Source organism: Triturus cristatus, chromosome 10 (assembly GCF_964204655.1).
Source record: "Triturus cristatus chromosome 10, aTriCri1.1, whole genome shotgun sequence".
NCBI classification, from domain to species: domain Eukaryota; kingdom Metazoa; phylum Chordata; class Amphibia; order Caudata; family Salamandridae; genus Triturus; species Triturus cristatus.
Window position 1 is genome coordinate 1,102,493,262 of NC_140593.1, and position 24,117 is coordinate 1,102,517,378.

General features: G+C 40.9%; 1 protein-coding gene across 1 annotated transcript in view; it reads right to left on the reverse strand.

Annotated features, from left to right (window-relative positions):
- FAM20C (FAM20C golgi associated secretory pathway kinase) overlaps positions 1 to 24,117 on the reverse strand; it is a 305,193-nt gene that overhangs the window by 106,963 nt on the left and 174,113 nt on the right. Inside the window, exons 4-5 of the mRNA XM_085629328.1 lie at positions 19,999 to 20,091; positions 14,698 to 14,813 (exon numbers count right to left, since the gene is read on the reverse strand). Coding sequence (XP_085485454.1) covers positions 14,698 to 14,813; positions 19,999 to 20,091 — 209 coding nt within the window. The remainder of the gene's footprint in view (positions 1 to 14,697; positions 14,814 to 19,998; positions 20,092 to 24,117) is intronic.

The window sequence follows — 24,117 nt, forward strand, 5'->3', positions numbered from 1 at the left end:
CGTGACCTAAAAAAACAACATGCACATGGAATGGCCAGTTAAAAAATGACGCTAAAAGCCTATCGGCGTGTCCAAAGATTGATGCAAATATTGGTGCAAAATTGCATCTGTACCAGTACAATATATGTCAATCAGGAATGTCACTTCTGCACCAGTGCAATTTATGTAACCTGGAAACGGTGCAAAATTCCCGTCCACCACTGCAAGATTCCCCATCACTGGTAAAAACTGTCAAGTGTGGCTGTAATTTATGTAAACTGCCAAATCTGTCCCCCAGCGAAAGTCTTGATGTTATTTTTAAGTAACTTTGGATGAAAGGGATAGCTTTGAAAATAATTTGCTAACCACTCCACTTGTTTATCAGAAGTCATTTATTGTCCTTTTGGCAAATTAAGGGTATTCTTCTAGATCAAAAAAGGATAAGTCGTTACAATTCAAACACTCAACAGTTTTTAAAAGCAGTATCTTCCACTTTAATCCTATGTGCTTTTGTGTTTAAAAGAGACACATATGAAAGGAAAACCATTAAAAAAAAGAAATCAAATTCTTAAATTTACAAATGTTTCCACTGTTAAATTGAGTTATCCACCTGACATTAGGAATTTCCTAGCCTACGGTTTTTTAATTTCCTTATCTTGTTAGTAATATATTTTTCCTCTGGTGTTAGACTTTTTGGGTGTTCATTCTCCTCGCCCCATGGATTTCTGCCCCTCCCTTCCTATCTGTCAAATTGATTTCTTATCATTGTTTCAATATACTAAAACCAAATGATCAGCTTTAATCACTGCCTAGTAGCTCGGTTGTTCTTGTCTCGCAGATATTTGACCTTAAGATTCGGACTGTGGGGTTTGTGTGGCAGGGTAGCAAGGTAATGCAATCAAGGAAATTGGGCTCCCATCCCCTGGTTGGTAATGAAAAACAGCCACTACCTGGAATGAAGTAGACCCTAAGGCCTGTGGTCATGGTGTCACAGATCTTGGTGCAGCATTGATAGCCATGCCCCCGCAACTGTGCTCAAATGTGAGGTGTCTTTGAGAATAGATTATTTGCTTACTTGCAACAGCCCAATCCACAACCAGTTCCCCTTGCAGTCACCTTCACTCAATAATTTGTGCATGCACTTTTTTAGATCACTCTTTTGTTTGTATTTAGAAAGCTTGCGATTAATGCTACTCTTTATGAAAATGCATACTTTTGAGTTCATTGAGACACATATCATCCATAATCTAATTTTCCCTCCTGCTGCTATGCAAGAGCTCCTTTGCTTCTTTTACAACCTAGTATATCCATTACACACATCACTAACTACTGGTGAAAGCGAGAAGAATATCCATGCCACTAATCAGCTACATACCACTCTTCATCTTGTGTCCTATACAATAGGTAGACCAGGACAGCCCTTGCACAATAGCTTAGGCCTAATCAACAGCCCAATATGGAAGAAAAATATTTACAAAGCATAGATTCATAAAGATCAAATACTAAGTTACATTTGAGGGAAGATACCAAAATACTAAAAAGCACTAAGTATACACATCTAAAGTTGTGTCCTTTGGAAGCATTCAGTTATTTTCTAGATCCTTAAAGGAATTTCCACAGAAGAATAAGTGTATTAGGTGCTTTGGAACTGAGTTCCAGAGGGTAGAAGGGCCATTGTGTGCCATTTATGACTATTTTTTATAAACCAAATCAGGATAATGTGTGGGGATATTCCTTATCTGCATTGGGGCCCATTATGCCCTTGCTACATCACAGACTTTCCACCAAGTACATAGATCTCATCGAAAACAATGACTATCAGACAATGACTAATTGTTTTATCGCATTAGCCTTATGATCACAAGACTTCTAGCAGAATTTACAGCACTCTCAAGGACCATGGCCATGAGTTACATCACATGCAGTGTGGCTTGTAGCACAGGTATCACTTCATACAAATCCTTACAGATTTTGTCCTGAGTCCCAATATATCCACAATGCAATAATTTCTCATCCATGGTGAGGGGCCAGGAGACTCAATATTGTTTGGGATTTAAAGATGATACCTGCTCAAGCCTCTCAAAATTGAAACTTCACAGCCTACCTACCATGCTGTAAAACTGGATCTGTGGCAGGTGGTACAGAGTTGCATTTTTTACATCCTCTTGCAGGCAATGGGTCTTTGGCAAAAATCAGAGTTATTATGTAGTCTAGGGAGCCACACAGTTTTTGAAGAAAGGGAGAACTATAGCAAATATAATTTCAGAAAACACTTATGAACATAGAAAGGAAAATTACCAAGAGCCCCACTCCCAAAACATTCTGTTTTGCAGCAATGAGTCTTTTGAAAATAGAGCCCTAATGTTTACTAATGGAACACATGAAAAGAGCCCTCATTTACCTCATCCGCAAAGGATAATAATAGGGCCAACTCCGCTTTGTGCACCGAGAATGTCGCTAATCCCCAGGGATGAGTTAATGTGTGGAAAAGAGCCAGTGCTCATTCGACATAACATTGATTTTTTTTAAGCGACAGCTTCAATTATTCCTAAAACTGCTGCTGACATCTTTCAACAGGCTTGCGTTTTTGCCCAAAAAAATTACCATTCATTTGTGCACGCGCTAGAATTAGACTACAGAGCTACAAAGGCTGTTAAACTAATTTAAATAATTACTGACCTATTTCCATTTCTTATGTTTTGCTCACAATTTGCTCGGAAGTGCATTTCTAAGCAAAGTGATTCGAGCCTGAATGCAGCACAATGCACTGATTGACCCAATTCTGCTTGTGTTTCAGGGGATTAGACATCAGAGAGGCGCCCTACAGAAGAACAAAGTTTATTGATTGGAATATTGGCTCTCGGCTGCCACATTACCAGAATCTTGAAATTGGCATTAACTTGCTTGGATGGAAATGGTGCATGCGGAGAAGCTTTGCCATGATTCTATTCAATCATTGTTAAGAAATACAAAAAGTCTCTGATGAGAAGTTGGGTCTCCAAATTATCGGTTTTGGGTCAATTTATTCTCATTGTCCATTGATGCACTACAAAGCAAGCATCACCCATGTGGGTACGGTCTGTTCGAAAAATACTTCTTCAATGGATAGGCTTATGGTAATTTGTTTTGTTCGCTTTGCTCCCACCTAGCCCCTTTGATCAGGAAAAGTAGCCCGATTTAAAAAGGCAAGCAACAAATGTTGGGAGAGCTTTCAAGACATTTACACCAGTCCCAATGCAGTGGATATATATATATATATATATATTATTTATCCAAAGATGCGGCACTCGGGAAGGAGATGATTTCAAACAGTGCTTTATTGATTACACAGCTCAACCAACGCGTTCCAGCCTAACGGCCTTGCTCACGGTTAGTGAGTCCTTCTTCTATGGCACTATATATACATCCAACTAGCCGTAGTATGGCATTGTGGGAAATGTAGTGCAATCAAAACAATGTTGTACAATTAAACTAAAAGAAAAACAATCATATGTTATGATTAACAGGTGGATGAATTAGCATCAACGGGTCATGGTATAGTACCTAAGACGCAAAGGTATGCAAGCAACAATGTAGGTCATAGAGCGTATTCAGCCTAGTATCTTTGTATAGTACAAAGTATTATCGTACGGCGTAATATCTGGACTCAGAGGGTAGAGAGTAGATGTGCTACTATGGAATTGACACTATCACGCTAAATGAACGAGGTGGCGATAGAACTAAAAAACTGCGACAGTTGGAATCTCGCTACATTATCAGATTACAAACTAAGACCCCGACTGGGATGAACAATGACGAAGAACTTTACGTACATTTAACATAGATTCCATTTCCCTCAGCTACCAATGTCATTCTGAGACAATAGCAGTTATCCCGTCTCTTTTGTCTTCCCCTCTTTCAGTTTTTCTCTCTCTTACTTTTTCTTTCCCTCTCCCTTGTACTTTAAGCACTGATTCTCTTTTCTCTTTTCTTTTGACACTACACAGTACTCTCTCTCACCTACTCTCTACCCTCTGAGTCCAGATATTACGCCGTACGATAATACTTTGTACTATACAAAGATACTAGGCTGAATACGCTCTATGACCTACATTGTTGCTTGCATACCTTTGCGTCTTAGGTACTATACCATGACCCGTTGATGCTAATTCATCCACCTGTTAATCATAACATATGATTGTTTTTCTTTTAGTTTAATTGTACAACATTGTTTTGATTGCACTACATTTCCCACAATGCCATACTACGGCTAGTTGGATGTATATATAGTGCCATAGAAGAAGGACTCACTAACCGTGAGCAAGGCCGTTAGGCTGAAACGCGTTGGTTGAGCTGTGTAATCAATAAAGCACTGTTTGAAATCATCTCCTTCCCGAGTGCCGCATCTTTGGATAAATAATGTGGTTTTCCGTGGCCAGGATCCGGCCCGCTATGCTGAGCACCCGCTGACAGTGTGCCCCGGAATTTGGATCCCTTTGTTTTGGATATATATATATATATATATATATATATATATATATATATATATATATATATATATATATATATATATATATATATATATATATATATATATATATATATATATATATATATATATATATTCACTGAAAAAACCATAGGTTTCACACACGTTATAGTTAGGAATTAGCATTTAAAAAACCTTGCAAATTCACTGAAAAAACCATAGGTTTCACACATGTTATAGTTAGCAGGATATTTCACTCGTGAAAAACCAATGAAATTCCCCTGTTATAGTTAGTGCAGGCAACTATAACTCACGCGACCGCAATCCTCTGCTGATGACGTCAGATATTACATCACTGTATTTAGACACTTATTTACCCATTTCTTCTTCCATTAATTTTTAGCTATACATATATTACAAATATTTTTTTTTCAGAAAAACACATATGTCATCAGTGATGTAATATCTGACGTCATCAGCAGAGGATTGCGGTCGCGTGATTTTTCTGTCCACCCTGCCCCCTTTTCACGTTCTCCACCTTTGTTTTTCACCCCCTCAGAGTGCGAGAGACAAAATGGCGGCCGACACTTCCTGGTTTCGACCGATTCGAATGTTTACTAAGATCTAAAAACCAATCAGAATCGCGCTCGCGCACGGCGGCGTGCACGTACGGTAAGCTTACGGTACGCGCTCGGAGCGCGCCTATAGATATATATATTGATTTAAATGCTATTTTCTCAGGAAATACTGAACAGATTTACACGAGACCTTCAAAAGGCACATCCCTGACCTGAGGGCTACCTCTCTGCCAAATTTCAAGTAATTCTGTTCAGCCGTTCGGACTGTAGCTCGGACTAAAGGTCCTATGGAAAAATGGATGGGGAAAACGTGTTTTGGGACCCCCCTTTTTCTCAGCCCCCGATTGACGAATCCCCCCGAGACTTTCAGGGAAGGAGCGGAGCGGAGCGCCCCACCTATTTTGAGAATTTCGCGAGGATTCGTCAATCGGCGCCAAAGTTATTCCAAATAGAATGTTGCGGATTTCCTATGGAAACACGGTCCTAACTATAACTATCTACTGGCGACCGCCAGTAGATAATTATATATATATATATATATATATATATATATATATATATATATATATATATATATATATATTTTTTTTTTAATTTTTTTATATATATATGTAAATATATATATATATATATATATATATATATATATATATGTATATTACCTACTGGCGGTCGCCAGTAGGTAGTTATAGTTAGGACCCCTTTTCCATAGGAAAACCTCAACATTCTATTTTGAATAACTTTGGCGCCGGTCGATGAATCCTCGCGAATTTCTCAAAATAGGTGGGGCGCTACGCTCCGCTCCTACCCTGAAAGTCTCGGGGGGATTCGTCAAGCGGGGGCTGAGATAAAAGGGGGGTCCCAAAACGCGTTTTTCCCATGCATTTTTCCATAGGACCTTTAGAACGAGCTACAGCCCGAACGGCTGAACAGAATTACTAGAAATTTGGCAGAGAGGTAGTCCCTAGGTCAAGGAAGTGCCTTTTGTAGGTTTGGTGTAAATCTGTTCAGTAGATTCTGAGAAAATAGCCTTTAAATCAATCTATATATCTGAGCCCGCTTACGGTACGCTTACGGTACGCTTACCGTAAGCGTACGGTGGCGTGCGCGAGCGCGATTCTGATTGGCTCTTAGATCTTAGTAAACATTCGAATCGGCCGAAACCAGGAAGCGGCGGCCGCCATTTTGTCTCTCGCACTGAGTGTTGTTTATCAAACAAGATGGCCAAAAACATGTTACGGGGCTGTTTTGACAACTCCCTCCCACATAGTCATGTTGAGGGAGTCCCCAAACATCCCCCAAGAGCAAAAACGGTTTTATTTTTTTTTCGGCAATTTCGCCGAGTACGCTTACCGTACGCTTACCGTAAGCGTACGGTAAAAAAAAAAAAATTAAAAAAACACTATCCACACTTACCCCACCCCCTGTGCTTTTGGTGGCCGTAGGCCACCAAATGTACAGGGCTTATTAATAGGTTAAAAAAACTAAATTTTGGCAACATGAAATTATAAAATCGAAATAAAAAAAACACTATCCACATTGACCCCACCCCCTGTGCTTTTGGTGGCCGAAGGCCACCAAATGTACAGGGCTTATTAAAGTTGATAAAAACCGTGCACGGAACGAACTGCGTTAAGTGGGCGCGCACGCCTCGAATGGCGTAAAGTAACTTAGCATTTAAAAAACCGTACAAATTCACTGAAAAAACCATAGGTTTCACACACGTTATAGTTAGGAATTAGCATTTAAAAAACCTTGCAAATTCACTGAAAAAACCATAGGTTTCACACATGTTATAGTTAGCGGAAATTTTACTGATAAAAAACCAGTGAAATTGCCCCGTTATAGTTAGTGCTGGCAACTATAACTCACGCGACCGCAATCTTCTGCTGATGACATATGTGTCTTTATGAAAAAAAAATATTTGTAATATATGTATAGCTAAAAATGTATGGAAGAAGACATGGGAAAATAAGTGTCTAAATACAGTATTAGCATCAGCAGAGGATTGCGGTCGCGTGAGTTATAGTTGCCAGCACTAACTATAACGGGGCAATTTCACTGGTTTTTTATCAGTAAAATTTCCGCTAACTATAACATGTGTGAAACCTATGGTTTTTTCAGTGTATATATATATATATATATATATATATATATATATATATATATATATATATGTATATATGTGGCTTTCCCTTCGGATCGCAAGTTGTTTGGAGGAGTACTGGAGTACTATTGGGAAAGCCCCCAACTTGGCAGCCAGGACAAGGATTGAGAATGACAGCGGTGGAGGGCCCGGGTCCCGTAGCGGGGCGGTTTAAGCAACTGCCAGCGCGGAGTCCATGTTTTCCTAAGCAAGAAATGCCTTACCCAGGAGACTGTTGCCTGTTGGTGTCTGGGCACTGCGAAAGCCCATGCCTGAGCAGTGAGGTCAGTTCAGGCGTACTTATCTTTAAGCATCGGTCCCCTTCAACTCCGGTTCAGTGCCTGATAAAACTATATTTCTTGCTGCCTGCCATATAAGACATTGACATTATTGCATTCGGCCTTGCTCACTCTCTTTTTCACTTTTGACCTCTGCATCAATATTTTAACAATGTGTGCACTTCGCTCTTTATGAGACAATCCAGGGGTTTTGTGGGATATGTAGTCCTGGTGGATTTTCCGTGCATGCCCGGAGGCTGACATTTAAGTCGGAACGCTGACACTATATATATTATTTAGCCCCGGATTTGCCAATGACATTATTTAGATTTGCCGACTCTGGATTTTCTTATTAGCTATGTTAGCTCTGGCAACTCGGCAAGAGTTTGCAGTACCTTGTAGCAGAGGTCACATGGAGATGGAAGAAAGGTGAATTTCACCATCAGCTCGAGTGAGCAATTTTTGGGACGTTTTGTCTGTTCTTTATTGGACAATAAGGTGAAGGGGCAGCAGCTGTAAATATGTAACATTTGTGTTTTTATATTATCGTGGTTTTTTAATATGGCGATTAGTGAAGAGACTTTGGCTGCACATTACTAAATGCTCACATTACTCCCATTCTTGATGAGTGGCATTGTATTTAAACATGCACTTATTCATGCTGTAAACGGTAAAGGCTAACTTTGTAAATACAGTTTCGCACTGTGCAATTGGCATAGTATAATATGTTTTTAACAATACTATTTCTTAGTTTTACTGAAAATAGAGCATGTATTCAGAATGTACACATCAAAAGTGTTGTGATTAGCAGTATTTTGTTTATGTTTATTGATGCCTCAAATGGGAAGGGCTATTTATACTGTGAAAATAATGGCGCCAAATTAGATTGACAAAGGATTCTTGTAATCCGAAACGCGTCTCTCTTACCTCAGGGGTTGAGGGTGGACCTGAGCAATAAATATTTGCCTCATCTTTACTACCTTGTGTCCGTGCCTTCGTCCATGGAAGTGCCTGTGGAAGCTGGATTGTTTGGCATATATATATACATATATATATATATATATATATATAAAGTAAACATAATCTCCCCGTTCCTAAAAAAAGTTTTTAAAAAATTGATTATGTGGAAGGTAATGTGGTGCTCATGTAAAGCACTTCAATGCCCTTGGGCCGAGATTGAGCAATATAATAATAGAAAAACAAAGAAAAACCTTTTATCCCCACCACTCCCTAAAATAGCCCAAGTTCTGGACTCCACAAGGGCGAGTGAAGTCAACGGAAAGTTCAGAATACTATATACGAAGAGGTCATGTATCAATAGAGACAGAAAATTTTTGTTTTTACATAAACTGAAACTTAAAGAATTACAGGATGATCCTATCACAAGACTAATGCTCCATCACAGAAGAACATGCCTTTTTTGACCGAGAATCAAGTAAGAGCTTCTGACCATCGAAATGGCAATAATGCCTTACTCGCCATCACAATATTCTCTGTTCAGTTACACCATTGGCTTACTTATTGCCAATGTGGGATAATAATGCCACCGTGTACAGTAGTGGTACATGTGATAAAGTTACATTTAAAAAGATCAATTAAAACATGTCTTTCATTCCTGTGAGGCCAGACAGGATGGCGCTGGCGCAGGCGGCGGCGCAGTGTAGGCAGACTCGCTGACGAGATAGCATAGCCCCCATTATTGCTGGCTCATGGATGGGGCGTATGGGGACGCTCGGGGACATCTGCACCCATTGGGGCTGTGAGGGGTACTCCTGGGGTTCGGGGGGGGGGGGTCAGGGTGGGAGGGGGGTAGGAGCGCACCAAGCGAATCGCTGTCAACGCTGCCAGTGTTACGGGTTCTTCCTTTTGTATTACACGTAACCTTCCCGACTTTATTGATGCCTCAGTTGTATAGGCGAGATTAGTTGCCCTTGTACGGCTCAATGGCTGGTGGGTGGTGGTGTTGGCCCCCCCTGCATAGAGGACATCAGGATGGTTAAGGGTGAAGTGCCTGGCTCCCGGGGGGTGGTGGTGGGTGCGCAAACAGACATCAGGTTGTTCCCCCCCCCGTTTTGCTAGTCGACATGTTCTATAAGTCTGTATAAGTTGATGTCTTACTACATGTGAAGCATGATGCCGTACAATGTTCTCCTGTATGAAAGTTTAAGTTCAAACTCAATAAAAACAGATTTGCAAAAAAAAAACATGTCTTTCATTCCTATTAACCTAATTTACATACGTCATTTTTGATTCCAAAGGTAAGAGAAAAATGAATATACAAGAGGCAAGAAAGCGATAGCAAAGATTACACAAAAATAATTTTGAGGACCACCATCCCACGTATCACCTTATTTGTAGCTAGTGTCACTGGTGTGCCCCTGAGAATACTGGTATGTGAACCAGGAACTATGTCACTTTTAATTTTCTTCTCAATGAGTTTGCTCAAATTCCTTCTGGGAGGGTGGTCACCTAGAGAGGGAGTCCTTTGATATGAAAGATTGTTGTCTCTACTCATGAAATCTTGACTCTGTTTTTTGTACATCCACTTCACGCAAGTATGATAAATATGATAAATGGAAGAGGTGGACATACATGTCTATTTAACACATAGTCAAGGAGAAGTGGTGGACTGAAGAGTATACCAAACCCCAGTTCTAGGAAGAGGGCAGATTTAAGCATTGACTGGTGGAGTGATTGAGGCAAGCACTATGGGCCCGATTCACAAAACAAGTGTAACAGGATATGGGGAGAATTCAACTTTTAATTAAACTTTTAAGTAAAACACAAACATTCTCAGTTGGGTGCCTGTAAAACTGATTCAGGTGTCCCCTTATGATAGAAAAAGATGGGCTTAACTACCTAAGTGAGAGATAAAACGAGATTCTATAAGCACAGTTTAGAAGCATTGATTGACCACTCAAGGCTAAGTAGGGGCAGAGACATTGATATCCCTGAGTCTCAAGCAACAGGAGGCAATCCAACAAGCCCTTGGAAATCATTGGGAGTGAAGGCAGCATCCAGCTCTCCTTCAGTAGAGTCAGAGAGCAGCAGGCAACAAGCAGAAAAGCAGGCCTTCAAGATCAGCAGTCCAGTTGGGTCCTTTAAGCAGCACAGGAGTTCTTCTTTCAGCGTTTCAGTTACACGTCCAGCAGTGTCTGGTTTTAGGGGTCAGAAACCCAATGCTTGAACTCAATAGTGCCTTTGATGTGGAGGTGACTTCAAAGCAGCTCTCCGAAGAGCACACATATCCCTATCAACCCCGTTCTGTCTGCCAGGCTATCTGGGAGGCGGGGGCAGAGGAGGGGTAATCAGTCCTTCATTGGGAGACAGTACATTGCCTATTCAAGTGAAGTGTTAGCCCCTACCTTTCATCCTGCCCAGGCAAGGCCATCAGAGTGCAGATATATGTAGATGGGTACTCAGACACACCTATCCTTCCAGTGTTGTGTCTGTCTAGAGGAAATGCACAAAGTATACTTGTCACTCACCCCAGATGTGTATTAAAGACAGGCTGTTGGGCACACAAAGCAGAAATTGCAGAGAAATGTCCACTTTCTAAAAGTGGCATTTCTAAAACAGTAATGTTAAATCCAATTTCACCAGTGAGGAGGATTTATCATTACCCTTCCAAAGATATGAAGCTTGAAAGATTTACTCCTCTCTGATTCAGAATTACCGCTTAAAAGTGTATTTAGAAATTTCCAGTGCTAGCATATGCGAGAGGTAGGCCTCACAGTAGTAAAACATTAATTTGGGTGGTTGTCACTACCAGGACATGTGAAGATGAAACACACATGTCTTACCCTTTATTTACATGCACCCCGCCCTTAGGGTTACTTATGGCCTACCTTAGGGGGGGCTATATGTAACAAAAGAGGGGTTTAAGGCTTGACAAGTAGTTCTAAATGCCAAGTCAAAGTGTCAGGAAATTGCACACACAGTCCCTGCAGTGGCAGGCCTGAGACAGGTTTGAAAGGCTACCTATGTGGGTGGCACAATCAGTACTGTAGGCCCACTAATAGCATTTGACTTACAGGCCATGGGAATATGTGATACCACTTTACAAGGGACTTACTTGTAGATCAGATATGCCGATCAGGTATACACCAATGTCACCATGTTTCAGATAGAAGCACATGCTCTTTAGCACTGGTTAACAGTGGAAGAGTGCTCAGAGTCATAAGGCCTACAAAAGAATCAGCAGAAAAGAGAGTAAAAAGAAAAAGGCCTGGGGGAAGACCACCGTAAGGATGACAGGTCACACAACCACCAATAAGGTCTAATTATGTCATGCTATCAGTAAATATGTTGGGCCTATGGAAGGCTAACACACCTGATTAAACTCACTTGAGAATCAGCTGATAACTGATTATATGAATCCAAGATAGTCTCATTGGCATATAAAAGGTACACAGAATGGTTCCCACACACTCACAAAGCAAGAAACCTAAAGTGAAGAAAACTTTGGACATTTGGATAGTGATGATTGGTAAGAGACCAAAATCTACCCACAAGAGGTAGCTAATAGGGAGAGTTTTAGACTTACACAAATTAAAGTTCTACATAGGGTCTAGTGTCCCAGAACACAGCACTTGTGGGTGTGTTGGCAGCTAAGCACATTCTTTCATAGAATGTGGCTCTGCCCAAGAATCAAAGTTTTTGGAGACTACTACTGGGACAGTGATGCCAAAGAGTTGGACTCTGCAGGTAATGTCATCAACACTGACTTATCTGGGATTATTGGGGGAATTGGAATTGTTGAACCTGGCATCCTTGGCGTGGGTTCACCTGATATTTTACCTTCTGACCTCCTGTTTTGATGGCTTAAGGATTTTGCAGAAGGATTTGGGGCATTTTACCACTTCTAATCAGTGCTAAAGTGCATGTGCTCTGTACTCAAAACATGGTAACATTGGCTTATCCACAACTAGTGTATTTAATTTACTTATAAGTCCCTAGTAGAGAGCACTATATGTGCCCAATACCTGTAAATGAAATGCTAAGAGTGGACCTGCAGCACTGATTGTGCCTCCCACTCAGTAGTCCCATAAACATGGTTCAATCCTGCCACTGCAGAGCCTGTGTGTATAGTTTAAACTGCTATTTCGTCCTGGCAAGTTAACCTACTTGCCATGTTCAAGCCATTCCTTTTATTACATATAAGACACCCTAAGGTAGGCCCTAAGCAGCCCTATGGGCAGGGTGCAGTGTATTTGAAATATAGGACATGTACCTTTGAGCTTTACATGTCTTGGTAGTGACAAACTGCTAAATTTGCTTTTCACTACTTCTAGACCTATCTCTCCCTTAGGTTAACATTGGGATTGCCTTAAAATCTCTATTAAGTGTAATTTCCGATTGGGAAGAAATAGAAATTTAGAGTTTGGTGTCTCTGGACTCAGTTTAAAATGACAACTTATGATGAAGTAGGATTTTAATGTGTAAGGCTGAAAGTGGGCATTTTCTTACTGTAACCATTCTGTGTGGCTGGGATTGAGAGGAACAGGACCTGCTCTCTTCATCCTCGAACCCAAGATTCTCCAAGGGCTTGCTGGCCTGCCTACTGTTTTCTTAAGGAACTTCTTGCAACTCTGCAGCTGCTGCTGGACTCTGTCATCTGTGAGTCTAACCCTTACCTGAGGCACACCCCTCTGGTCCTGGGACTCAGAAATGTGTTATATAGCTGTTTTTTCTGCAAAAACCAGTGAATCCACCCAACTGCGTGAGACAAACCAATGCATCACTCCCACACACCAAAGCAGTGCCGAATCGACAAGGATGCGGGTCCCGACTGTGAGGCCCAACCACAACGCAGCAGCGATTCTTCATCACTGTCTGCCAGGCTCGATGAAGATGCAGCGCAAAATGTTTAACTCCATCTGTGAGGCTCATTTCCGATGCAGTAATCTGACTACGAGTAAAATTACAACTCATTGTGTACTCGACTTCAATGTTTTGCTCTATACAATGTACTTTTTCAGCGGGTCCTACGTGGTTTCTGTAGCTGGCCTGCCCTCCATCGCGATCGGCCTGAACTTTAGAATTGTACCAATCGCTTGCGACCTCATGTAACATTTCACCTGCTAGTGACTTCTAAGCACTGTTTTTACATTTAATCTTAAAAAAATCATATATAAAGTACCACTAATTAGATATTAGTAATTTTGGTCTTGTTTTACTCAGATAAATATTTTCTATGTTTCTAAACTTTTTATGGTGTTTTGACTGTGTTACTGTAATTAAAGTGTGCACAAATACTTTACATATTGCCTCTTAAATTAAGCCTGACTGCTTTGTGCCAAGCTACCAGAGGGTAAGCACAGATTAATTTAGGTTGTGTATCTGACTTACAGTGACTAGGATTGTGGCTCCTGCTTGCACAGGGTGAATGCTCTGCCAACCAGAAACCTCACCTTCTAACACTATTCACACTTTTGGAATTGATAGTAGCACAGAAAACATATCTCAGAAAAAGGGCCGTCCAATGATCCCCCCCCAGGGAATGGTGGCTCAGCAACATAGACTGGTGAATGGAAGCTATAAGGATGATCTACCAGAGAAGAGGTTGTCTGGATACATTTCATAAACTATGTAGCTATGGAGACAGCACTCTGGACTCATGAAATCAAGGTGATCCAATAGGATGATAGAGTGTCTGCATATGGAATGAGAGTTATTCAGTTTATGTTCCCAAATGCACAGTAATGAAGATTTTATGGTTTGGTAAACAACTATCAATGTACAGAAATGTAATAACAAAAATGAGTCTCTAATTTGTTGGGTATGTATTTCCATTTCTAGAGGATGTGTACCTAAAGTATAATAATCAATAAAAAGAGTTAAAAAAAAGGAACACATATTTATCAACCTCTGAAATGCAATTGGAAAATGTTTGCCGACTATGGTCATGATGGACAGGACGTGGAAAGTGGAGTAAAGGGCACAAAAGGGGGGTATCTGTACTACTTACAGTTTAGGAGTTTTTATACTCTTTCATTAGATACCTGTGTGTTCTTTCATTTCATCAAGACTTAATAGCAGAACTAGGAAACTAATGATATATAATACCTCTTTCTAAAGAAACATAGAATAGCCATTTTTCCTCCATATATGATGGGCAACTTATTGTCTCACACACAAGGTAACTTAAGTACAAAACTGAATGAATTGCTCAGGAATGTTGAGAAATCCCAGACTTGAGCAACTAAGATGTAAGTATTATAAAATAATTTATTTTTCCAATAATACCTGGTGAGAGGAAGAATGTCCGCCACAGCTTCTTGTCACGAGTAACATCCCTGATTTCTTTTGTCATGTTGACCAATCTACCTGCGACTGGTGGAACACGACGGAAATCTAGGATCCTAGAAATAATAGAAAAAAGGTATATTTCCAACAATGTTTACAGGTAAAGGACATGTAGTGAAAATTTAAATGTACAGTATCTTACAGTAGCTTAATAAACAAAAGGATGTGAATCACTCTATTTCTGGGATTTGGGCCGATGCGTAAAGTAGAGGCCTTTATTTACACATTATGGCTTATCCCAGTTTTATGTTTCAGTTTAGTTCTGATCTCAGCATTTAGTTACCTTTCTTTTAACATCTCCAAAATAACCCATGCATAGGCAACTTGGAAGACATGAGAGAAAGTCCTTCCTTAACAAGCCCTTTAGGCATTCACAAGTGACAGCCTCTACAGCATATATTATCTACAAAAGGAATGATAGTCAATGACAAAGACACAAAACTAACCAACGATGCAAATGAAACGTACACTCTACAGTACAAAGTTTGAAAATAATGTAAAGCTCCTAGTGAGGCATTCCTTAACCCCTTCAGTGCCCGCCCCTTTCCCCGCCCTGTGCCGGCCGTTGCATTAGCGGGCGGGGTTTATGACGAGCTGGTCTCGTCATGGGCACAGCGCAACCGCGGCCCATGACGAGACCAGCTCGTCATGGGCATTGAAGAGGTTAATGTTCACGGTTTTAAAGACGAGACAAAGTATATTCAATGTAGTTTAAAGCTAGTGGTAAATAAATGGATTAAAATTACTAATCTTCATATATTTATATTATAAGGATGCTGCAAGTCACCAAGGAGTTTCATGACATATAGAGGAACGAGGCTCACAGAACTCCAAGGTGACTTGCATTATATTTATAATGAACACCAAAGATGAATTATAGTTACTAAAATACATGGTCACACCACAACTCTTTCCACAAACTGCTTAAATCCTTGGTATGTTGCTCTATCATATGAAAGAGATTGGATGTATGCAATGATGAAGAAGAAAAGTTGAATTTCTATTGCCAATTACACATGCAAACAAACAGTTAGATATTGTTACAAAAGTATATTACAATCAGTTTAATACAAGTCATATTTTAAAGCTATAGCTGTCAATGTGTTGGTCACAGCATCCTACTTCACTGCTCTGGAACATTATGGCTTCTGTAAAAAGTCAGACTGAGAACCAATTATTTGTGTTTGACTCTCTCCCTATCACAATTGGCATGAAAAAGCCCACTGATGAATATTGCTACTTGGATATTTCTTTAGCTTTTTAATATTTTTGATTTTTTTTTAAAGTATCTCTAATGCCACTGATGGTTTGTGTCATTTCAGTCTTGTTTTGTTCATTTCATCTTTCACCTTTTTCATAAGTTAGTTTGAGAGTTTTACTGATTTTACTTTACTATTATTTGAATGCTGAGTATATTCTGTAAACACGGTTCTCTGTGGAAAACTCTGATGCTGAGTGCTGTAGCTAACAGGGGTAAATTCCCTTTTTCACCTTTAACTATAGTTCCTTAACAAGGCACTGTTTTTTTAAATTTTGTATGCCTTCACACATTTCTCTCCCGCCTCCATTTGGTAATCTAGAATTTTACACTTGTGACTTTATTAGAAATTTTAAATCCTGTATTCTCTCATTGAATGATAATATTAATATGATCGCTACCCTCTAAATACCTAGTGATTCAATATTATCTTAAAAACTGAAAACGAGGGGAGGATAAGTGGGACTTGTGTACTCTGACAAGATCATGTGCATCACGTTGTGGGACTCAAAATATACATTATTTGAATGCATTGCTGTCCCTAAATCTAACACAATGTTTGCTATGGCTATGACTTTATGGACACCAAACTATGACAAGATATTTCTTGGCAAAATCATTGAACTAGCACTATATCTTCAAGCATTGCTGTGGGAATCGCTAATAATGGGTTACGTCAAATTGTGAGTGGACAAGCCCACAAATCTGTGACAATGGGTTTTAACCAAATAATCAGGATTCAATCTTTATAGCTGGTCTAGACCCTGTATTCATATAGGATATTGGGATAGTCAACCTAGAGGTGCTACCCTTAATATAGTCAAGAAACTGGATGATCTAACATCTACGTCACAATATTAAATAAAAATCATACCCATACACAAAAAACCACCAGAATGCAAATAGTCCAACTACGTCATAACCCAAAAAAGACCTTCATCATAATCTGAACAAATCCCATAAAGCAAAAAACCAAGAAAAAATCCTAGACACCCTATTAGCAAATTCCTAGCCACTTTAGCCAAAGTTGGTCCTGTAAAATAGATTAAGACGAAACCAGAGTCTAAAACACATAACTGCTACAAAAGAAGACACATCAAACTTAAAACAAGAAGCATAAAACTAAAGCACCAGTTGCAATGGCCAAAGTCTATGAATGTCCAGGAAAAAGTAAAGTACACAGGCTGGGGTGCCCAAAGCAATCAATCAATCAATCAATCAATCAGGGGCTTATAAAGCGCACTACTCACCCGTGAGGGGCTCAAGGTGCTGGGGGGGGGGTGGCCGCTCCAGATCAGTTGAAGATCCAGGTCTTAAGGTCCTTCCTGAACGTGTGCAGGGTCGGGGAGTGTCTGATGTTCACAGGGAGCTCGTTCCAGGTCTTGACTGCAATGTAGGAGAAAGCTCTCCCACCTGTTCTGTGTCTGTGAATGTGAGGGACCTCTGCCAGGGCGAGGTCAGCGGAGCGGAGGTTCCTCTTGGGTACGTGGAAGGAGACTCTCTTGTTGAGGTATTTGGGTCCTATGTTGTTGAGGGATTTGTAGGTGTGGATGAGGAGCTTGAAGGTGAGCCTCTTCTTGACGGGGAGCCAGTGGAGGTCTTGTAGGTGTTGAGTCATGTGCTCGTGGCGTGGTGTTCCGAGGACAAGTCTGTCTGCAGTGTTCTGGATGGTTTGGAGTTTGTGTGGAAGATTTCTGTTGATTCCGGCATATAGGGCGTTGCTGTAGTCCAGTCTGCTGGTGATGAGCGCATGAGTGACGGTCCTTCTGCAATTGGGGGGGATCCATTTGAAGGTCTTGCGGAGGCTGTGCAGGCAGTTGAAACTGGTGGAAGCGACGGCGTTGATCTGGCGGTTCATGGAGAGGGAGGAGTCGAGGATGATGCCGAGGTTTCATGCGTGGTCTGTAGGGGTGGGTGGCTTCCCGAGGGCGGAGGGCCACCAGGTGTTGTCCCAGGCTGAGGTGCAGGGGCCGAGGATGAGGACCTCGGTTTTCTCTGAGTTGAGCTTCAAGCAACTGTCTTTCATCCAGGCTGTGACGTCCTTCATTCCTTCATGGAAGTAAAGTCTGGTGTCTTCAGGGTTCATCGTGAGCGAGAGGATGAGCTGGGTGTCGTTGGCGTAGGATACCATGCTGAACCCATGCTGTCTGACGATGGCGGCGAGGGGGGCCATGTAGATGTTGAAGAGCGTCGGGCTAAGCGACGATCCTTGGGGTACTCCGCAGTTGATGTCAGTTGGTTCGGAGAGGAAGGGAGGGATTATGATCCTCTGGGTTCTGCCAGAGAGGAAGGATTGGATCCAGTCTAGGGCGGTTCCTTGTATCCCCGTGTCGTGAAGTCTGGCTGCGAGCGTGCAATGAGAGACGGTGTCGAAGGCTGCCGAGAGGTCAAGGAGGATGTGGGTTGCGGTGTGTCCCTGGTCGAGTAGTATGCAAATCAAGTGAGTTAAAAGATTGCAATTTTAAAAACCATCAGTGAGGCAAGCAACTAGTCAATTGAAATCCTTACTATGTTTTCCAAATCAACAAATCTGAAAAGATTAAATCATGCTAAACTCAAAAGTACCAATAAATGTCACATGCATTCTTTGCAAACAAAATAACTAAAACAAAAGATGCAGTTTCAAAGCATGTCACACCATGCCATGGATCAACGCAATTCACAGATAAATCCGCCATCATTAAAGACTAATTAGACTAAGCAGAGTTCACCAGAATAGCTCTCAATACTAAAGTGTAAAATCTACCAACCAGGTGTGTGCACACATTGGAGTCATAACCTAAATCTACCAACTGAGCTGAGTAGAATTGTGGTGGCAAGGAGTTATTCCAAACCCTACCTCCAAAGTTCTCAAGATTATTTAATGCATGCACCACTAAGAGTAAAGCTCCAAGATCTTTGAACTATTGAACCTTCTAAGAATACTTGGATCATTATAATCTACTACGCAATGTTTAGCGTGTCTTCAGTGCAAAGAAGGGAGGATAAACAGAAAGGATAAAATAATAAAGACCTAATGTTTAGAAGGAACAGCAATCATGCATCTTCGATACTCCATTATCCTTTGGTAACATATGAAATAGTGAATCAAGAAAACTAGTGAAAAGGATCTGGGGATTTTTGGACCCTGTCAATTCATTATTCTACGTTTGGAGCAAACAAATTTGAATTGGTTAAGCCGAATCAACCAGATTTATGGTCTTGTGCATCATCCCACAGGGCTTTGCCCTCTAACCCTTAATGTTCAAGTGATACATGTCCTCCATTAATGCAGATATTTGAACTCCGAAACCTCAATTCTCAAATATGTGCAAACAATATTGAATATACATCTTGGAGAATGTCTCAATTAACAAAGGTATAAACAGTTTTATGATCAGGCATACTTCTGAAAGAAATAAAATGATCTCTGATCAAATAAAGCCAGACCAGATTTCCTTAAAGTGAGAAGTGCCAAGAACAGGGATCACCCTTTCAAACAACTCTCCTCTTAAGGATTGATGCCCAGCTCCAGCAGAATATTAAAAAACTGACTATCATCATTGAACTGAATTAACAATAGTGTTAGAGAAGACTATAAGACTACAGTGACATGCTTTGCAAAAACAACATGTATTTTGCATGTCATAGGCAATTCAAGTTTCTCATTAGAATAAAAGAAATTAAATCTATGAATGCCTTATAATAAGAAAGTACTTTATACATCAGTCACAGTCAATGTACGTCCAAGTGAGCGTAATTCGGGCTAGAATTTCAGTATAATCAGGTTTTAGTAAAGGGGCTCAATCTACATGCATTTATTTATGTACATTTATTTTACATTGATATATTGAAAATCTGTTTTAGCTGGCTCTCTTTATTCTAGGGAGGATAGCACTGTTATAAACTACATTATTACACTCTACACAATTCGGCAAAGCAAATGTTCTCTAGGGTATCTCTAAAAACATCAATAGTTGTAGGCACTGTATGCTTGTACTCACCTGTCCAGATGAAAAGCTGCTATTTCTGCATTGTGCCTCTCATAATCTGAGAAGTAAAAGAAGTCAGGCGGCGTTTCCTGTTCCCTGGTTTGCCTAAAAAGAAAGAGAGAAGAAAGTCAAATTTTTGCATTGTTCTCAACTCACAAGAAGCTATCATTAGCTTGAGAAACATTGTTGTTGTTGCCATGATACTTTCTTTTCTTTGTAGGTACAGGAGTGACTTACACTGTTATTATTTAATTTTGCAGCACTATAATTTCATGTAGCTAGTCCACTCATGATGACAATATCTGCATTCATGCTGTGGTGTTTGAGCTGTTGTTGTGTGAACATTTGACAGACTGAGGCCCAGCGTTAAATGTGATTCAATGGGAAACATTGCCATAGATCTGTACCTAATAGGATTAATTCCTGCAAGGTACATGAACAGCCTTGTTATTAGACGAGCCTTTAAACTTTCAACACTTATTCCCTGAACAGAGGAGTTTAAGCCATAGTATGCACTGTGCTGATGTGCTAAGATGGTCAACAGACAGCATCTGGAAAACTTATGTTGCATGCTTTGGTCAATTAGATTCTTCCATTTACATTTCAATTCAGCACACCAGGCTGCATTCAGAAAACACAACAGTACTGCTCTTTCCAGGTATTTAAGGGCACCCCGTCTACTTTCATAGAAGGGAAGGGGCTGTGTGATTGCCTCTATAACAACTGTTCCCTCACTCGCTTATTGGATTTCACTGCAACACCAGCGTGTGTGCCTTGTGATATGTGTGCCTAGGCAAGCGCTCCTTCCTCGGTGGTCAGAGTGGGGAGATATACTGTTCTTCATCCTGGTAATGGGTTGGATTTAACACTCCACTGGTAGCGGGTAGCACCTGTGCAGTCCATGAGGGTCCCATGGACCATATGGTGGGGATCACAAAAACCGTCTGGAGATGCCATAGTGCAGCTTCAACCTGCTTATGTAGGGCCACACTGTCTGCATCTGTGTTGGCACATCCTAGCCTGGGTCTTAAGGGTGGCCAGAACACACTCCCCAAACACCAGGGTTTTCAGGTAGTCAACGATGTTAGGGTTGTGCAAGGTTTTTGTAACCTGAGCATAGTGAGGTCCCAAATTGTTTGTAGTTCACATAGTTTGCTGCTTATGCCCTCAAGTAGTTTTCCCCATAAACGTCTGAGTTTTACTTGGTTCAGAAAAAGGATGTTCTGTATTCACAGATGTCAATTTTAAAAAGATTTCCTCACCAATTTTAAAATTGGTGCATCTTTTTTCTGGAAACAATCCTTCTTTTGATGTGAAAATGGACCGCCTGATAGCCATGTGAACAACGGAAAGTAATCGTATCATAGTATTTGCAAAAATTAAAGGAAGTTCATATGAGTAAAAGGTTGCAACTTCACATGCCCCTTGTCGAAACAGCTATCCTTTGACTTTGTGCTAGATGATGGTGCTCAACTTCAAGCATTGGCCTGCTGTCAAGAACTGCCCTGGGAATTCACTGGTCCCCTCCAAAAACCTAACTCATCTCACTGCTCCTTTTATTCAAGTTTGGAGGCAGGGGTCTTGCCAAATGTATAGATGAGTGATAAGCTGCAGCATGGTGGATAAAACCACTGTCATCTGAAAGCTGGTTGTCTTGTATACTTTTTTGCGTCTGATATCAGTCCCCATTGGTGTGTAAATTCATGGCAATCTTGTTTCTAGTTCAAAAAAGTGGTGCATTTCATCAGTAGCATTCAAAACAACAGCTACAAGATCCTAAATTTGCACATACTTTTGGGAGATCCTAAGTAGACTGGTTAGAAAAACAGGTGCTCTAGACAGCAGCAAGGCAGACGAACAGCTGTTAAAAGGTTTTATTCAGTAGCATCCACATTTCTTGGTTGTAACCTGCCATGAAATGTATCTTTGCCTTATCATGTCAGACTACGTGAACAGTCTTCAAATTGTAGGGCGTGATGCCCCAGGGGGTCCGTGGCAGTATACCCAGGGGAGTGCAAATGTCTCAACAAGAAAATTGCCTGGAAGTGCGCCTTTGTTTATTTGACACACTTCCATGCTGTCTACATTTAAATGAGGGGATCAAATTGCTTAACATCAACATACGCATGACATTCCACAAACTGACCAGACACCTACGATCTGCCTCCCTTTTCTTTGCAGACACCCCAAATCATCAGCAGAGGATGCTCTTTCTCACATCTGGCAACCAAAGCTTGGAACAACCTGGCCCTGCACCTCAGGACCACCTCATCGCTACAGCAATTAGAAAAGGACTCAAGACTTGGCTGTTCGAATGATCAGATCACCACACAGCAGCTAGCACCTCCAGCGCCTTAAGACCCTCATGGGTGATATACAGCACTTTACAAATGACTGATTGATTGACTAATTGATGGGAACTTTGGTCCTGAGTCAAAAAGGTGGGCAAAAAGAATACAATATTATGGAGGTGTCTTGTTTTTTTCACCTTCATTTAACTGCATATAAAATAAGCACAATTCTTAAATGAAAGATCGATGCAAGGTAAACGAATCACTGAAAAATGTTCTCTTTTTTCTTATGAAATCTCAATTGGTTAATGCAATCATTGAAGATGTCTGAGTGTATGATCAGAGATTCACAGAACTAAACCTGGTTAGTGCAGTTGGTAATGGTGACGTCTGTGTTTATATTGCTGAAAGATCCCAGCTTTTAACAGAGAGCACTGTGACTATGTAAGTCATTATTTAAAAAATTGTATTATACACAGTTTAAGCTGCTGCCCAATGATTGATGCTCAATTTTACTATCACTTTGTGTGGGGTTTGTGTTACTTTTGTAATACAAAACCGATACAAAGTGTGAAGGTAAGATTTAAAATCCAAAGCAAATCTAGATTTGCATTAGATAGCATCCAAAAGTAACACAAAGTTATGCAAGGCACCGTCTTGCGTAGCTTTGTGTCAACGGGGAGTTCCATGGGTGTTGCATGAGCGTTCCCATGCAACCACTCATGGGTTTTGTTGCAAATCTATATAAACAAAGAATCTTAGACAGGGATTTATGCCAAAATCCAACGTCCTCTCGATTTTCCTACTTTCCATGTGTGCTGCTTTTAGGAAAATCCCTAAGGCAAAGTTTGTGTATTGAAAGGGATCCCTGGCAGTACAATATCTATGGTTTAGAGAGCATAGATACCCTTGTAATATGGCGAAAGGGTATCGCATAGGCACGGGACTGAGAAAAGTGAACCAGCTCAGGGAGAGAGGATAACAGCACCACATATTGAGGCAAAGTAGCTGAAATACAAGGGCACAGTTTGAGACTATTTACAGCCTCATGCATCAAGCCAAAATCCAGTCGGTAAAATACCGAATCGCTAATAACACCCGTTAGCGATTAAAAAAAACCGAATCCCAATGCATCAACCAAAACGGTGACCAAATAACGAATCGCTAAATGAAATCCGGTAAAATACCGAATCGCAATTAACCAACATGCAAAAATACCGATTCGCTAAATACCGAATTAGCAATCACCGAAATCACTAATAGCTCCCGGCAAGTGCCAATGGCTAATAACGAATCGCTACCCAATGCAACAACAGTCGCAAATACCGAAAATCCCAAAAATTGCTATTTAGCATGAGCTAAATAAAGGGGAATCAGAACCTGGAGGTAAAGTTAAAAAAAGAAATTTGTGAATAAAAAAAAAATGATCCTACAGGTGCAACTGATTGTGGTAATCACCAACCCCTAAAATGTGGCCAAGGAGACCCTGTTGGCTACCACAAAATGGCAGACCTCTACTTGCTTGCAAGGAGGATGCGTATCAATGCGGCAGGACAGCGCAGGAGAAGGGTCCAGGAGAGAGTTTTCAGACTGCGCATCACCTTGCTCGGCCAGAATGAGGACGAGGTGTACGAGAAGTATCGACTCAATCGTGCCATGATCATGCGCCTCATTGCAGACCTGGAACCATTACTGCAGCACCAGACACACCGGACCAATACAATCCCTGTGCACGTCCAGGTCCTATGCAGCCTGCACCTACTGGCCTCAGGAAGTTTCCAGGGGGTAATTGCGGTAGCCGGGGGCGTATCGCAAAGCGCACTCTCACGCTTCTTCCAGA